At 38.8% G+C, this 17,363-nt stretch overlaps 3 protein-coding genes across 5 annotated transcripts; all 3 read left to right on the top strand.

Moving 5' to 3' along the window:
• Positions 1 to 1,674: 1,674 nt before the first annotated feature.
• Positions 1,675 to 7,138, top strand: LOC117637082 (TMV resistance protein N-like). 3 transcript variants are annotated; one of them, XM_034371854.1, is made up of 6 exons: positions 1,675 to 2,332; positions 2,636 to 3,188; positions 3,632 to 4,781; positions 4,944 to 5,219; positions 5,319 to 6,392; positions 6,468 to 7,138. In XM_034371854.1, exons 2-6 carry the CDS (start codon positions 2,719 to 2,721, stop codon positions 7,008 to 7,010), a joined length of 3,513 nt encoding a protein of 1,170 aa, XP_034227745.1. In that variant the 5' UTR covers positions 1,675 to 2,332; positions 2,636 to 2,718; the 3' UTR covers positions 7,011 to 7,138. The 3 variants fall into 3 exon arrangements, with proteins under 3 accessions (XP_034227745.1, XP_034227747.1, XP_034227746.1); XM_034371856.1 differs by having other exon boundaries at positions 3,698 to 4,781; XM_034371855.1 differs by lacking the exon at positions 1,675 to 2,332 and having other exon boundaries at positions 2,361 to 3,188.
• Positions 7,139 to 9,588: 2,450 nt separating this feature from the next.
• LOC117636857 lies at positions 9,589 to 11,382 on the top strand. Its single transcript, XM_034371560.1, has one exon. The coding sequence runs from the start codon at positions 9,589 to 9,591 to the stop codon at positions 11,380 to 11,382; it is 1,794 nt and encodes a 597-aa protein (XP_034227451.1).
• Positions 11,176 to 16,431, top strand: LOC117638248 (disease resistance protein RUN1-like). The gene is made up of 5 exons (XM_034373382.1): positions 11,176 to 12,402; positions 12,942 to 14,031; positions 14,140 to 14,415; positions 14,503 to 15,525; positions 15,643 to 16,431. The coding sequence occupies exons 1-5, from the start codon at positions 11,894 to 11,896 to the stop codon at positions 16,129 to 16,131; spliced, it is 3,387 nt and encodes a 1,128-aa protein (XP_034229273.1). The 5' UTR covers positions 11,176 to 11,893; the 3' UTR covers positions 16,132 to 16,431.
• Positions 16,432 to 17,363: the final 932 nt, after the last annotated feature.

Raw genomic sequence — 17,363 nt, forward strand, 5'->3', positions numbered from 1 at the left:
GGATTCTAGTGCCGAATGCTTCCCACAGACAGCGCCAAACTGTTGATGCTCAAAATGGCCAGGTCAAAATTGGGTCCAACTTAGTAATGAGATATGTGGAGTATTCAGCAGGGAAGAGGGCTGAGGCCCTTGGTTAAATAGGCTGGTGGGAGTCCTGCAGAAGACAAAATGGTAGAAGCAATCGTTAAGCTTCGAACACCGGTGTGGTGCCGGCCGAAGGCTCTCCAATGCCTAAGTTAGCTATAAGTGGTAACTTTGGCAGAGTAACAGTAAAAGTGAGAAAGTAGTTACCCTTTTTACTTGGGTACTGTTCTCTATTTATAGGGAGGTGAAAGTAGGATGTTTGCACAAAGTTTCAATGTGAGACTTTGTGCTAGTCGTCGTGGTGGCGACACGTGTCCTGGAGATTAGGTTTGGCATTTAGGAGCTTCGGCAGGTGTCTGGCACCTCGGAAGTTGTCTTCCTTCGGCAGGGAAGAAGGCGTGGCTGCCTTGGTGCTAGTCGCTTTGATGCTGGGTATGCTCGGTTCACTATGGTGTAAACAGGTCTTAATCTGTTTTGCAGTGAGAACGTGAGTTCTGTAATGGATTACCTCGTTTAAACATGAAATTTGTTTGGAGATTTTCCAAACAAATTCGTTTGGAAGAATAAGCAGAAAATGAAAATGAGTTGAAAATTTATGATGCAAAAATGGCAGATTTACTTTTAGAAAAGTTTCATGTAAGAGAAACTAACTGCAAATTTCATATGGATGAACATGATGACATTTTTCCTCAAATTATTATCATCAAACAATAACAAATGGGAAGGCTCATGTTGTAAAACAATGAATGCTATAAAATTAATTAGTCGATAAAAATTATAATTTTAGTGATTACTTAGGGGGGTGTATTCAATTCAAAGTTCTAATGACTTTCATAGAGTTTAAAAGTCTAGAGGTATTCAATTTAGACTTTTAACGAGTATATAAAAGTCTAGTGGTATTCAATTGTGACTTTTTAAAAGTATTTAAAAGTTTGGTGGTATTCAGTTATGACTTTTAAAAAGTATTTAAAAGTTTGGTAGTATCAAAAAAGTTAATGACTTTTAAAAAGCTTATTAAATGAACGACTTTTCTATACTTTTAAGGCTAATTGTTAAGAGCAAAAGTCTTGCCAATTTACTAGTGACTTTTATCAACTCTATGAAAGTATTTAAGAATTTGTCATCTCTATGGAAATCACTCACTTAAAAAAAGTCATTATAAGTATGAATTGGAAACACTCCCCTTAATTTAAGGGCATATTTTAGGGGGTGTATTCAATTCAAACTTTTAATGACTTTCATAGAGTTTAAAAGTCTGGAGGTATTCAATTTAGACTTTTAAAAGTATATAAAAGTCTAGTGGTATTCAATTGTGACTTTTTAAAAGTATTTAAAAGTTTGGTTGTATTCAGTTATGACTTTTTAAAAGTATTTAAAAGTTTGGTGGTATCCAAAAAGTTAATGACTTTTTAAAAACTTATTAAATGAATGACTTTTCTATACTTTTAAGGCTAATTGTTAAGAGCAAAAGTCTTGTCAATTTACTAGTGACTTTTATCAACTCTATAAAAGTATTTAAGAATTTGTCATCTCTATGAAAGTCACTTACTTAAAAAAAGTAATGAATTCAATACACCCCCATTAGATTTTTGTACAGGGCCTCAGATTCCCCAGGGCCGGCCCTGTCTTGTTGCTTCCTTTCACGGGTGAATCACTCCCTCTTTTCTCCTTCCAATTCTTTCCTTCCCTTCTCTTTTCCTTGTTCTTGTTGCTTCCTTTCACGCGTGAATCACTCTCTCTTTTCTCCTACCAATTTCTTTCCTTTTATATTCTCTTTGTTACTCTGTTTTTTCTCATTCTGAGTTTCTCCCCCATGGCTGATGTCTCTTCTTTCTCCTCTCTGCTTTCATGTTTTCTTCCTCTCTCTCTCACTCACTGAGACACGTCTTTTTTTTTTTTTTTTCTTCTCCTCTCTCATTCCCTTCTTTTCTATCGCTTCTTCTCTCTGATTCTCTCTCATTTTCCTTTTCTGCTTTGCTTCTCTCTCATTTTACTTTTCTTCTCCGTCTTCTCCTATTTGGTTTGGCAGGGTTGCGGTTTTGAGTTCTTTTTTCGTTTTCATATCAGCTTAAATTTTGGTCGGGTCAGATTATCGGATTGGTTATGGATCTGCTTTTGAAGGATCCATCGGATTATCGGATCGGATCGGATATAAGCTGATCCGCTCCATCTTCGACCCGTTGGCAGGCGATTCACGCCCTCTCTCTCCCGTCAGCTGTGAGTTCTTGTTTTCTACATACACCCCCAGGTTAGGCGTCAAACTCACTCATAATTTTTCTTATAGGTAGTTGTCTCGTGACTTGTTACAAATTTGGGGATAAAGTGTTTTGGTATTTTTCCCATTTTTCATCTTATCTGCTGTTTCTGACTGAGTTATGTTGATGTTTAATTTTCTCCTTCAATATCAATTGGGAAAAGCTGAAGGGAATAGAGACAGCTAAATATTATGAAGTCATGTTTTTTTTTTTTTCTTTCCTTTCTGGGAAAATTATATTGATACCGAAATAGGTTGAAAAACTTACCAAATTGCTTAGTTGCATTGTTCCAACAGATTGCTTGTGAAGTTAGTTTCATATTCCTTTCATACCATCTCCAATTGAATTTGGCACAAAGTTAGTCTCCAAGTCCAAGCCAATGTCATCGAGTTCATCTGTTGCTCGGTGGAAATATGATGTATTTTTGAGTTTTAGCGGTGAAACACGCAACAATTTTACAGCGTTTTTACATGAAAGATTGCTAGAGCAAGGAATTACAAAAACTTTCTTGGATGAAGAAGAACTTCAAAAAGGAAGACGGGTTTCTGAACTCTTCACAGCGATTGAACAGTCGAGACTTGCAATCGTTGTGATCTCTCCAAATTACGCTTCTTCAAAATGGTGTATGAATGAACTTTTGGAGATTCTTAAATGCATGGAAAAGAGAGGTGCAGTTCTACCAATTTTTTACTCTGTGGAGCCCTCCGATGTTGGGAAGCGATTGGGGGATTTCGGGAAAGCTTTCACTGTACTTGAGCAAAGGTTCAAGGATGAAGAAGAGATGCTGGAACGATGGAGAGTTGCTTTAACAATAGTGGCAAAAATCAAAGGGTGGACTTCAAAGGATAGGTTGGTATTACTTCTTTTTTCCCTCAATTCAAAACTTTTTACGAATGAACAAATTGACCCTTATTTCTTACTTCCCAAGTCAAGTAGTTTTCCACAAGCTTATTTTTATGGAAATTTGAGTAAAAACTCAAGAGTTACTATTACTAATTGCTCCTCGGATAAAACCTGATGCATGAGAAACGTTTTACAAAAATGTTTCGGAGATTTCGTGAAAAGCATTCATAAAAATAACTATAATGGGGATAAAGGAAACTGAAAGAATATCCTTCTCTTTTAGGTCTAGTCCCCCATTCTCATAAACCCTCCCCTATTGTTGGTCCAATACCAAATCACCCTTTTATTAAATGCATACGGATAGTGACCACTTGGTACTAGAATTGCAGGTGGAAAAATGAATAAGAGAGTGTGTGTGTGTGTACTTTATTGTTTTTTCTTCTTGTCAGGAATTGCAGGTGGAAAAATGCCAGAAATTTATGTCATGCCTTGAAACTTGTCTTTTCTTCTTGTAGATATCAACCACATCTCATCAAAGAAATTGTTGAAAAGGTACGGATTGAAGTAGGCCCTACATCATTGGAGCCAGCAGAAAAACTGGTTGGAATTGATTCAAAATTGGAGGAACTAGATTTGCTTTTAGATACAGAGTCAATGGATGTTCACTTTATAGGGATATGGGGGATGAGTGGGATAGGTAAGACAACCATTGCCAGAAAAGCTTATGAGAGGATTCTTCATAAATTTGAAGTCAAAAGCTTTTGCGAAAGAGTTAGAGAAGTTTCTAAAGCACATGGTCTAGACGATCTACAGAGAAAGCTTTCCAATAACCCCGTGCATCGAAATAGAGAAGACTGGAACAATGATGAAGAAGCCAGAATGAGACATTTCTTCAGGGGAAGAAAGGTTCTTTTCATTCTTGATGATGTGAACGATCAGAGTCAGTTAAAAAAGTTGTGTGGAAGCCCAACTTGGTTTGGTCAAGGGAGTAGAATCATTATTACAACTACAAATGAACAAGTGCTAATTTTACATGGTGTAGAAAGAAGATATGAGATGCAGGGGCTAAATGACGATGATGCTCTTAAACTTTTTAGCTTGAGAGCCTTTAAAACAGATTATCCGCTAGCAATTCATATGGATCTGTCTAAACGTTATGTGAATTGTGCCAATGGCCATCCATTAGCTCTTGAAGTCTGGGGATCTCTTGTGCATGAAAGAGGTGAAGATGCATTAAGCAGTCAATTGTGTAAAATGGAGGATGATTTAAATCGAGAAATTATGAATCCACTTAAAGTAGGTTACGAGGGATTAGATAAATATGGGAAAGATGTTTTCCTTGATATTGCATGTTTCTTTAAAGGAAAATACAAAGATCGAGTAGTTGAAATACTAAAGGGTTGTGGCTTTCATCCAGATATTGACATAGATGTCCTTGTGAAGAGGTCACTAATAACAATTTCAGATAACATGGTGTGGATGCATGATTTGTTACAAGAATTGGGTCGAGCAATTATTCGTCAGCCATCTCAAGAGCCTGGTGAACATAGCAGGCTGTGGCTTTCTGGGGACATTTTTCATGTTTTGAGCAAAAATACGGTATGTCCTTACATGGATACATAATGAATCTAGCAAAAAAGGGACTATAAAACAGTACGGATTTATCTACTCTGTTTTTCCTTATAATGTTTGGATAATTTATTCTGTTTTTTTTTTTTTACTATTATGCCAACTCACTTGTTCTTCATTCTTGGCTATTAGGGGACAGCAGCAGTTGAAGGTATTGTCCTAGAGAAATTGGAATCTAAAGTGGTACAATGCCATCCTGAAGCTTTTTCTAAGATGATTAATCTTAGATTGCTCAAACTTCATAATGTGCACCTTCCGAATTATCTCAGATGTCTTCCTAATTCATTGAGATTTCTGAAGTGGAAAGGTTTCCCTTTAAATTCTCTCCCTCTAGATTTCGAACCGGGTAATCTTGTTGAACTCAACATGTGTCATAGTAGCATTGAACAACTTTGGACTGGAACAAAGGTATAGGTCTATAACTACAACATAATCTATTTATTTTCTCTGAGTAAACATATATTTGTTCTGAATTTAATTATTTTACGCTTCTTATAACTTTTACAGAATTTTGACAAGTTGAAAGTCATCAAACTTAGTCATTCAAAAAGTTTGACTAAAACCCCAGATTTCGAAGGGTTCCAAAATCTCGAGAGATTAGATCTTGAGGGATGTGAAAGTCTAGTTGAGATTCACTTTTCCGTAGGAGTTCTAAAAAAGCTTACTTTCTTGAATCTTAAAGATTGCAAAAGTCTTGAGCTTCTTCCAGATGAGATTGAAATGGAATACCTTGAAGTTCTTGTTCTTTCTGGTTGTTCTAGTGTTAAAAAGATTTCTAATTTTGTGGAACCTATGGAGCATTTATGGAAGCTTTCTTTAGATGGGACTGCTATTGAAAGTATACCTTCATCAATTGAACATTTGACTAGCCTTTCTTCATTGGATTTGAGAGATTGCATCAATCTGAATTGTCTTCCGAGTACGATTGGCAAGTTGCAGTCTCTTAAATTTCTTAATGTTTCTGGGTGCCCAAAACTTGCCAAAATGGCAACAAGCTCTAAAAGGAAACGGGGAATGGGTGGAACTGCTGAAGAATGGCCGTCTTCCTTTGGCCTTCTGGGAAACCTTGAATCATTTTTTTTTCGTGGACCCAAAGGGCTATCACAGCAATCATGGTATATGTCCCTTCTTTTTCAAATATTTCCAATGAAGAGCCTTCAGCCTATGAGGCCATTCTTGCCTCCTTTATCAGGACTCCTTTCTTTAAAAGAATTAGATTTAAGTGATGGAAATCTTTTGGAAGGAGCAATCCCCAGTGATATTGGTTGCTTGCCCTCTTTAGTATCATTGAACTTAAGTGGAAACAATTTTCTTAGTCTTCCTACAAGCATTGGCCAACTTTCTAACCTTGAGAATTTATACTTGAGTCGTTGCAAGAGGCTTCGACACCTTCCAGTCCTTTCATCAGAAGTAAATTTAGAAGTAACTGCAGATGGTTGTACTTCACTAGAATTGCTGCAATCTCCATCGAATTTGGACAGAGTGAATTCGTCAGGTTTCAATTTCATCAATTGCTTTGGAATGGTTAAGAAAGAAAGCTACGATCATGTAACATGTACCATGCTCCAAAGATACCTTAAGGTGCTCTCTCTCTCTCTCTCTCTCTCTCTCTCTCTCTCTCTCATATTATTTAACATCACAGTTTCTCCTGTACAGAGAGTCTCTTATGCTGCAGGAGATAGATATGAAATTGTAATTCCTGGAAGTGAAATTCCTTGGTGGTTCCCTCATCAAAGAATGGGATCTTCAACAACTGTTGAGCTAACGCCGCATTGGCGTGATACTAAGTGGATGGGATATGCTCTGTGCGCTGTTTTTCAAGTTTTCGGCAGTGGGTGGGATCTTTCTTGTGTTTTGGAAGTCAACGGAAAAGAACAGTACCCTGCACCTCTATTATCAACTGATGTCCAGCCCAAGTCAGATCATGTTTGGCTATTCTATGTGTCTCGTGATATAAGCTTTGGTACAGAGTGGCAAAACAGCAATTGCAATCAGTTACTATTTTCTTTCAAAAGCTCAGGCTCCTGCTTGGTGAAGAGGTGTAGCGCCCGTTTGGTATACGAGCAAGATGCAGAAGAGTTCAACCAAATAGTGACCCAGTCCAGTAGCAACATTGATGGAGAAGGACCTAGTGGAAGTGGTAGATTGGGGAGTATCTTGGCCAGCTTGGCCAATAAGTTTCGGATCCCTCACTTCTAATTTTCACCGTCTCCTTTTTTTTTTTTTTTTTTGGTACAGTGGCTGCACCGGTGCCTTGTATTTTAAAATTCAAGAAACATAAGGAAAAAACTGGAGTAGGAGGAGGCTCCTTTCTTTTGTTTTGCTTAGTTGCTGCCCTGTCATCCCATGCTCATCAGCAGCAGCAGTCATGGCTTCAACTTAACCCAATTCTTACAGTCTGGGTATGGGATTTGGTGCTGTGTGTGTGAGGGGGAGAGAGTGGGTTGGGGATGGCGTATACTGGAAGTTGGGTTGGAACTTGGGCGGGGCGCTAGGGGCTAGAGGTGGATGGGGGAGAAAGGAGAGAGACTAGGGCCAATCCAACTAACATTCCATTTGTGCAAGAATTCTATAGTGATCTTTAGGCAAGACCCTATCTCTAAACCGTTGAATTAAATTAGTAGCCGTTAGATTGGTTAGCTTGATCAAATGGTTTAAAAAAAAAGACCTCGGCCATATATAAGGCCTTCACTATAGAATGACTCCCCGTTGGTGATATGAAACAACTGTTGATGCACAAGGCTTTGCGCCTGTAACTGTTCAAGATCTATTATTGTTGTGGGGATTTTTTTGTTCTTTTTTTTTGGTCGAAGGGACGTGGGGTCGGGGTAGTGGCAGGTCTATTAAGGCGTAAGGAGGTATAATCGCACTTCACCTCATTGGAAAAACTATTTGCAGGTGCTTTAAATTGCTCATTTGCTTAGCTGGTAGTGGTGCACTTTAGGCGTATAGATTACCTTATTTCCATTTTCAGCATTTAAGTAAATGTCTTTGTCCTTTTATTTTAATTTATTTTTATATTACTCCATTTACCTAAGTTTACAGTATTAATAAAATAAAGTAAATTTAGGTTTTAACTATAAAAAAACTTTCACTTTTGGAAAAAGCCAAATTTTTTTTAAAAAAGACAAAAACTTCTCAATTTTCAAACTAAAGACATGTAAATGTAAAATTCAAAAATAAATAAGGGCAATTTTGTCCATTTTAGCTTCTTTTAAAAAATTTCTCTCTCCTTTGGCATTTTCCAAAGTCTCTCATTCCTTAAAAATACTAGAAAATCAAATTCTCAACAAATCAAAATATGAAAAATTAATTTTAGTGCAAAATACGATTTAGGCTAAAAATGATGGCTCATTAAGTCAATATATACTTCATAATAAAATCTCATAAAATCACGTTTTCTTATTTGATGCGGAAGGAATAAAAGTAGCCAGAAAATGATTATTCTAAAAAACTATTTTTCATACTTAGTCAATATTTTTACATAAAACAATTTTTTATATATAATATAAATGTATGAAGAGACCTAAGGTCAATCTAAATAAAAAACCTTAGATGTTCAATCTACAGGAGTTTTTAGCATTTCAAAATTGCACATCGACTAAAAAATTCCTAAAAACGGGATAATTGAATTTGCGGCTGTCGTTGGTTCCTCTTATAAAAGTATTTGCACGGATGAGATATGCTGCTGCGTATCGGAAAGTTGTATAGCCGCTGCCTTTGTACTATTCATAGAGCTTATAGCTAGACTTGCAAAAGCAAAAGCTGATGCAGAATGCATATTATTAGTTTTCCTAATTCTACTTGGATTAGTTTTCCTATCTCTTATTAGTTTAATTTGTTTTCCTAATTCTTAAAGATTCCTTCTTGTTAAAAGGATCTCTTATTAGTTAATTTGCTTTCCTATTTCTTAAAGTTTACTTTTCCTTTTCCTAGATAAAAAAGGGTTTTACCTCTATAAATAGAGTTGTTTGTAATCTTTTAAGGCAGATTTGATTAATGATAAATTTCCTTACTTTAAACTCTCTGATTCCTTCCCTTTCCCTTCGTCTCTTCGATCTCTAATTCTTCTCCTCGATCCCTTATTTCTTCTTTGTTCTATTGCTCAAGCGTTTACTTTAACCTTAAGGGTTGTTTACTCTAAACCTACGGGCTGTTCTACATCAATTGGTAATCAGAGCCTTCCCTTGCTTTTGTTTGTGTTTGCTCTCTCCCATGGCTCCCCAAACCGTGGCCAGCCTTGTAGAACAATTTCATGCGTTCCAAGACAAAGTTTCTGACGATATCACTGGCATGGAAACCCAACTCTCCAACCTCAGCGTTGACCTCAAAGACGAGTTGGTACAGGCTCCCACACATCGTGCGAAGACGGACCTGGCCATCACCAAACTCCAAGACTCCGTTCAGTTGCTTATCAATCACTTTCGGGCTAGACATGCTGAACCTTCTTCTACCTCCGCATTGCTCTCGAGTTCCTCTACCCCAACACCACAAAGTGGCCTTCTGCCCAATCCACCAATGGATCAAAAACTCAAGGCCGTGCCATACGGCATGCCTCATAGCTCCACTGGGCTCCCGCTTGACGATCCCAAGGCTCAATTGGAGCCCCCTTTTTCTTTTGGGTCTCTGCCCACCGCCCCATTATACCCAACACACAACGGGCCCTTCTACAGTTCCACATGATCAAGGCACTCATCCCCCTCGCCAATTTGACAATGATGTCATCTGCCACATCAAGCCTACCGCTCCTACTTTTGATGGTCGTGGGGATCCTACGATGTTTCTTGACTGGGTTCAAGCCATGGAAGATTATTTTGCCTGGTACAACTTGACAGATGCTCATAAACTTCGCATTGGTAAGATGACGCTACAGGGAGCCGCTAGACAATATTGGAATTCGGTGGAGGAGCAACTATATCAATTTGGACAGCCGCCTGTGACTCTATGGGACGAGATGAAATTAAAGCTTCGCGAACAATATCTTCCCACCTTTTATCGCCATCAATTGTATGATCAATTATGGACCCTTTCACAAGGAAGTTTGACTGTTACTGAATTCCACGCTCGTTTTATTGAACACAAGATACGTGCAGGGATTCGTGAAGAACCCGACATCACTATGTCTCGCTTTATCCATGGTCTTCGTGACGATATCAAGCGTGAAGTTCGTCGATTCCGTCCGCATATCTTGGAAGATGCATATTGCCATGCACTGGAAGCTGAAACTTTTTTGGGCCCACAACGTAGATATACTGGGTATTCCGGGCTCTCTTCCACTCCTACTCCAAATCGTAGTTCTCCTAGCTCCACATATGGCGTTGCCGGTCCACCTGCTCCTACGGTACCCACAACAGAAAAAGGACCAGCCCCATACACAGCTGCTCACATCGAATGCTATCGTTGCCATGCTAAGGGTCACATCGCCTCCCGTTGTCCACACCGAACTTTAACCATTAGCTCCCTCAATGAGGACTCTTGTGTGGACGTGTATGTGGAGCCCCTTGAACCTATTTATGATCCAGAACTTGATAATTGCTGTGAGGAGGCATTTCACCAAGTGAGTGTCATGCGTTGTATTTATTCAACATCTACACCTCCACCTCCTGATTCATGGAAACGCACAAGTATTTTTCAAACCTATGTCCCTTGCGGTACCAATAGATGCCAACTAGTTATTGATGGGGGAAGTACACTGAATGTTATCTCTAAAGCTGCTGTCGACCGCCTTCACCTTCAGGCCGAGCCCCATCCCCATCCTTTTCATGTTTGCTGGGTAGATAACACCAAGTTACCTGTTACCGAAAGATGTCTTGTTCCTCTTCAATTGGGTCCCTGTCATGAGCGACTTTATTGTGATATCCTACCCATGAGTGTCGCACATGTGCTACTAGGCCGACCATGGCTTTACGACCACTGTGTGAGAAGTTGCGGTAGAGAGAACACATATACTTTTCAACATGAGGGAAAGAACATAACGCTAACACCTTCCAATCCTGCCGTCAAACCAACTAAGGATGTTCAACCAACTCTGTTACTTAGAGAGAAGGCTTCGGAGCATCGATTGAGTAGTTTATCATCTATAGACTTTGCACACGACTTGCAAGACACTGGTGTGTCCTTTGCTCTATTGCTTAAATCGGAATCTGACAGCAACCCCACACCACTTGCCAAACCCATACATCAGTTCCTCCCTGAATTCTCTAATATCATACCTGATGACTTACCAGATGAACTACCTCCAACAAGAGAGATTCAGCTTGCCATTGACCTTATTCCTGGTTTCATTCCTCCTCCGATGCTGCGTAGTCCCTCTCCTAGTTCTGACCCTACATATCAAATTGAGGACATCTCAGATCATGAAGTTTTGGCCTCGTCTCCTGGAGATTCTACCCGCTCTCTGGTTCATTGGGTTGGAAGGCTTGCTACTGCGAATACTTGGATTACAGAAGTTGAATTTCGCCAGTTGGATTCCACTCTTCTACACAATTATCAGGATTCTCTTCATGGTCTTGATTTGGCTGCCTCCCGTCCTCCCATCATCCATACTTACAAACATCGTCGTCATCCTTAATCTTGGTTTACTCGCCGGTGTCGAGTTCTTTTTCAATGGGGGAGAATGATGCAGAATGCATATTATTAGTTTTCCTAATTCTACTTGGATTAGTTTTCCTATCTCTTATTAGTTTAATTTGTTTTCCTAATTCTTAAAGATTCCTTCTTGTTAAAAGGATCTCTTATTAGTTAATTTGCTTTCCTATTTCTTAAAGTTTACTTTTCCTTTTCTTAGATTAAGAAGGGGTTTACCTCTGTAAATAGAGTTGTTTGTAATCTTTTAAGGCAGACTTGATTAATGATAAATTTCCTTACTTTAAACTCCCTTATTCCTTCCCTTTCCCTTCGTCTCTTCGATCTCTAATTCTTCTCCTCGATCCCTTATTTCTTCTTTGTTCTATTGCTCAAGCGTTTACTCTAACCTTAAGGGTTGTTTACTCTAAACCTACGGGCTGTTCTACATAAAAAACACTCTCCATTTGCCTGGGTTTACATAAAGCAGGCCAGAAAGAAGATTTCCGTTGGTTTCCATGGCCGCCCAAACGGCCCCCTATCCATATACTTCTCCCTCTTCTTCCTTGAACGGCCGTACATGGAAATACGACGTGTTCCTCAGTTTCAGAGGCCAAGATACCCGGAAAACTTTCGCAGCCCATCTATATCATGCTCTCCTTCAGAGAAGTGTGATCGTATATAGAGATGATGAAATTGCGCGGGGAGACAACATTTTCCAAGTAGTCTACGAGGCAATTGAACAATCACGAATTTCAATCGTCATTCTTTCAAGTAATTATGCCAATTCAAAGTGGTGCTTGGATGAGCTATCGAAGATTGTCGAGTGCATGAATGGGATGAGACAGAGAGTTCTCCCAGTTTTCTATGGTGTGGAGCCATCTGAGGTACGAAAACAGACGGGGACTTTCGGGAAGGCATTTGCTGAGCACGAACAAGTTTTCAGAGACAATAGAGAGAAGGTGCTTCGTTGGAGGGATGCTCTTTATCAAGTAGCCAACCTCTCCGGATTTGCGATGAGAAATCGGTGTGTATTTGCCCTTTTTCTAGTTGTATTGGTGAATTTTTTTGTCCTTAGAACTAGTAGTGCCTCATCACATCCAGTAGAAAATAAAAGCAAATTCTGGTTGCTAAAAAAATTTGGTATCAACATTCTAGGATGTATACGCAAGTTTCTAGATACACATGAATTTTGTTTCCAGTTTCTGTGATAGCCTTCTCCTCTGCCATCTGAAATTTGGGATGCTAGCTCATTGAGTTTAATGTCTGTTTCAAAATTTAATGAAGGGTAGAACCATGATTTCTCTTGTGTATTAAAAGACATAATGAACTCCATTTAGAGTTCCTTGTTAGGGTTGTTGTAGTGACCTATCTAAAGCAGCGGGCTTAACTAGAAAAATTCTGAACCCTGCTTCAACCATGTATATGTATGTATGTATTTTTTTGGTAGGACCATATTTCATGTACAATGAACAAAACCTATCAAAAGCAAAATTTTCTTTCTTCTTCTTGATTGCGATCTGTGCAAAGTTGCGAGATGAGTATCATTTATTTTCTTCTTTGTAGGTATGAAGCCGAAGTTATCAGTCAAATTCTTAAAGTGGTACTGAATGCATTGCCACAGGTGTTTTCTCATAGCTTCCTAGTGGGAATTGATTCAAGAGTAGATGAAATACATGTGCTCTTGGATTTAGAATCAAATGATGTTCGCTTCATAGGGATACGGGGGATGGGTGGTATAGGCAAGACAACTATCGCTGAAGTAATTTTTCAAAAAATTTCGGCTGAATTTGAAATTTTCGCCTATGTCCCCAATATTAGGGAGGCAACTAAGGAACAGGGTGGTCTACTTCAACTGCAAAAGAATCTTCTTTCTGAGGCTTTAATGCAAATTAACCTAGATGTTCTAAGTGTTGCTGAGGGAGCCAGAATGATAAGGAACAGTCTATGTAATAGAAAGGTTCTTCTCATTTTGGACGATGTGGATCATTTAAATCAACTAGAATCATTGGCTGGAAACCAAAATTGGTTTGGTTTGGGGAGCAGAGTCATCATTACGACTAGAAATGAGAAATTGCTAAGAGACCATGGTGTAGAGAACATATTTGAAGTTGGGGAATTAAAGGACTATGAATCTCTTCAGCTTTTCAGTTATGGCGCCTTCAAAAGTCATAAACCTCCAGAAGATTATCTGGATCTGTCTAAACTGGTTGTTAACTATGCTAGAGGCATTCCCTTGGCACTTGTGGTTTTGGGTTCCTTTCTGACGGGCAGAAATGTGACTGAGTGGATAAGTGTATTGCAAAGACTAAAGGAACTTCCTCATAGAGAAGTTTTTGATGTACTCAAAATAAGTTATGACGGATTACAGAACAACGAGAAAAGAATTTTCCTAGATATTGCTTGTTTCCTTAAAGGAATGGACAAAGAGCGAGTGGAAGAAATACTAGATTATTTTGGTTTTAATCCGAAGGTTGGAATACAAGTTCTCATTGAGAAATCTCTCATAACTATTTTAAATAACAAAGTGTTGATGAATGGATTCATACAAGAAATGGGACAACAACTTGTACGCAGAGAGTATGTTGACGAGCCTGGAAAGCGAAGCAGGTTGTGGCTTTTTGATGACATCATTTATGTACTGAACAATAATAAGGCAAGTGGTTAAAAAGGGAAGATGGAGCATGATAATATCCTTTCGTTTGACATACTTCTAAACGTTATTGTACTGTCCAGTTAACTTATTCTAAATTCTTGTTTTCAGGGAACAAATGCAGTTGAAGGTATAGCCTTAGACTTGCCTAAACTAAAAGTGGCATGCTGGAACTCGGAGTCCTTCTCAAACATGCAAAATCTTAGATTTCTCAAAATTCATAATCTGCAGATGACCCAAGGCCCGGAATATCTTTCTAATGCCTTGAAATTTCTTGAATGGAGCGGATATCCTTCAAAATTTCTCCCACAAGGATTTCAACCTGAGGAACTTTGTGAGCTTAACTTGTGCCATAGCAGCATTGGACAGCTTTGGAGGGGAACAAAGGTCAGATTATGGATACCCGACAAAAAGTTCTACATTTTATTTTATTTGGATAAATACTAAAGGTTTGTGTTTCTACGTTTTGAACAGTGCTTAGGCAATTTGAAATCCATCAACGTTAGCTACTCCCAGAATCTGACCAGGACCCCAGATTTTACAGTTACTCCAAATCTTCGTAGATTAATTCTTGAAGGTTGTACAAATTTGGTGGAAATCCACCAATCCATTGGTGAGCTCAAAAGGCTTATATTCTTGAATCTTAAAGATTGCAGAAGTCTTGGACATCTTCCGGATGATTTGCAAACAGAAAGTCTTAAAGTCCTTATTCTTTCTGGGTGTCCAAATATTAAGAAAATCCCAGTATTTTGGAGTCCTATGGAACACTTGTCGGAACTTTTTTTTGATAAGACTGCTATAGAAGAATTACCTACTTCAGTTGAATGTCTGACTGGCCTTACTTTATTAAATCTAAGAGATTGCAGACATCTCAATGGTCTTACAAGCAATATTTGCAAGTTGAGGTCCCTCAAAAGTCTTAATCTCAGTGGATGCTCAAAACTTGGAAAGCTGCCAGAGAACTTGGGAAACATAGATTGTTTGGAGGAGCTTGATGCTTGTGGTACGGCCATAAGTGCTCTACCATCCTCCATTTCCCGTCTGGAAAATCTTAAAGGGTTATCACTTTGTGGATGTAAATGGATGCCAAGAAAGAGGACGAGGTCACTGGGTTTGCTGTTGCCAAACACTGATTCTGGTTTGCATTGTTTAACACTACTGAATCTCAGTGACTGTAATCTTCAGGAGGTGACAATCCTGGAAAATCTTGGCTGCTTATCCTCATTAGTATCACTAAATCTCAGTAAAAACAATTTTGTTACTCTTCCCAGAAGCATCAGACAGCTGTCCAAGCTTCAAAATTTGAATTTGGGCAGTTGTAAGAGTCTTCAAAAATTGCCGGACCTTTCAGAAAAACTGGACTTCAGTGTTGGGGCAGAAGGCAGTTATTCACAGGAAAGGCTGTCATCATGCTTCAGTTTTATTAATTGCTCCAAAGTGGTTGACAATCAAGGCTGCAAAATTATGGCATTTGCAATGTTAAGGAGATCCATAAAGGTTCTCTCTCTTTGACCCACACACACACACACGTGTTTTCCCTTATATTCTATATTTATCTTTTGAATTTTATAAGACACATATCAATTGTTTAACTTTACTATTTGTATGGTATAGGGAATCCCTTATGCAGGGAATAGATTTGAAGCTATATTTCCTGGCAGTGAAATTTCTGAGTGGTTCAGTTATCACAATGAGGGACCTGTAGTAAGCATGGACCTCCCCCGCCACTGGTATAAGAACAAGTGGATGGGATATGCTTTGTGTGCTGTTTTTGTTCTTCGTCGACGTCACCCACCTAACCTGCTTGGTAAATGGAAGTATGGGACCTATAGCACCGCACATGGTCTTCGTTGTGAAGTGAATCCTGGAAATTTGGGCATAGGTGGCCGCTGTCCTTTCTTTGGCTGCAGCGAAGAGTTAGGCCAAATTGAGTCGGAACACATTTGGCTGTCCTTTGTATCCGGTGAATATTTTGGTACATCATGGCAAGACAGCTGTCGTCACCTTGAGTTTTCATTTAAATCCCTAGGCCCTGGCTTGGAGTTGAAGAGGTGTGGAGTCCGTTTCCTATATGAGAAAGATTTGGTTGGAATCAAACACTGATTCTAATAAAATCTTGCTTGACAAATCAGAAGCTGTAAAAGGTGCCATTGTCAAATACTCCGTTTATCTGTGGGAAACAAGTTTATTGCATGACTTGAATGAGTATGGTGCAGCCTAAAATTACTTCCATCAAAGGAACTTCTTTTCCAGATAAGGTCTTATCCGATAAATGAACCATGCAAATGTAGCATGTTTGTAAGTTGTCTGTAACAGTATAGGCATGATCACTATATTTCCCATCTCTTCTGAACTCTCGATCTTACTGGACTTCTTATGCAGTTAAATTTTAGTTATGAGTGACTTCTCTCAGAGTTAAATACTCGAACGGTTTAGCAATCCTGGTAATGATGGATAAGTGAGAATCCCGCCAACAATTTTGGCAAGAAGTTGAGACTTGAGAGGAACCTCGCCATTGAACCCGGCCATGCTTTCTGGTTGTGCAAATAATCTCGCGGGAGAATATTTCCTTCTAGTTCTTTCGCCCTTTGATCATCCTTCTCTCTCTCTTCCTCGATTCCTGTAAAAAAGACTGGAGTAAATAGATCACATACTCTGGGGTGTTGGCCAAAGACCTTCCAATGCCTAAATTAGTTCGAGTGTTTGTAGGAAAACAATGGCTAACAAAAGGGGGGTGTTGGCCAAAGGCCCTCCAATGCCTAAATTAGTTCGAGTGTTTGTAGGAAAATAATAGCTAACAAAAGGGTACGAAGATGTATGTATGGCGTGAATCGGGCAGTTGGAGCCATGTGGAGAAAATATGGAGAGTGGAGAGGGAGAGAGCTTCAGGTATTTTTCTCGGGTTTTAGAAGTAGGTTTAGATGTACTTTGAATGATGAATGAAGCTATTTATTTATAGGAGCCTCAGAAGTAAGGGTTTCGTAGAGAATAAAACTCATATTAAGAAGGAGTTTATTCTGTACCCAAATTCGTAGAGATTTGAGTCCATTAGAGATTTGATGGGGATCCAAATCTCCTAATGATGATTATATTTCTTTATTAGGATAATATCTGAATTAATGATATTACCTTATTAAATAAAGATAATATCCTATAATTAAGATATTATCCCTATTAATTAATTGGGCAAATAAATTGGTTCGATTAAAAGAGATAATCTTCTTTTTCACGTGACGTGTTGTGATTGAAGACGAAAATATTTGCTCCCACACTTTCTACCTGTCACCAAAAACAAAACAATCCCAGATTATTTGAGTGGTGCATCCAATCATCAG

Source organism: Prunus dulcis, chromosome 8, assembly GCF_902201215.1.
Source record: "Prunus dulcis chromosome 8, ALMONDv2, whole genome shotgun sequence".
In the NCBI taxonomy this organism is placed as follows: Eukaryota; Viridiplantae; Streptophyta; class Magnoliopsida; order Rosales; family Rosaceae; genus Prunus; species Prunus dulcis.

What these genes read in the sequence shown, in the direction of transcription:
- LOC117638248 (XM_034373382.1), top strand. Translation starts at nt 11,894, where the DNA reads ATGGCCGCCCAAACGGCCCCCTATCCATATACTTCTCCCTCTTCTTCC. An exon ending in GGATTTGCGATGAGAAATCG is followed by an intron (nt 12,403 to 12,941) that starts GTGTGTATTTGC and finishes TCTTCTTTGTAG; the next exon opens with GTATGAAGCCGAAGTTATCA. An exon ending in ATGTACTGAACAATAATAAG is followed by an intron (nt 14,032 to 14,139) that starts GCAAGTGGTTAA and finishes TCTTGTTTTCAG; the next exon opens with GGAACAAATGCAGTTGAAGG.
- LOC117636857 (XM_034371560.1), top strand. Translation starts at nt 9,589, where the DNA reads ATGTTTCTTGACTGGGTTCAAGCCATGGAAGATTATTTTGCCTGGTAC.
- LOC117637082 (XM_034371854.1), top strand. Translation starts at nt 2,719, where the DNA reads ATGTCATCGAGTTCATCTGTTGCTCGGTGGAAATATGATGTATTTTTG. An exon ending in ATGTTTTGAGCAAAAATACG is followed by an intron (nt 4,782 to 4,943) that starts GTATGTCCTTAC and finishes CTTGGCTATTAG; the next exon opens with GGGACAGCAGCAGTTGAAGG. An exon ending in TGCTCCAAAGATACCTTAAG is followed by an intron (nt 6,393 to 6,467) that starts GTGCTCTCTCTC and finishes TCTCCTGTACAG; the next exon opens with AGAGTCTCTTATGCTGCAGG.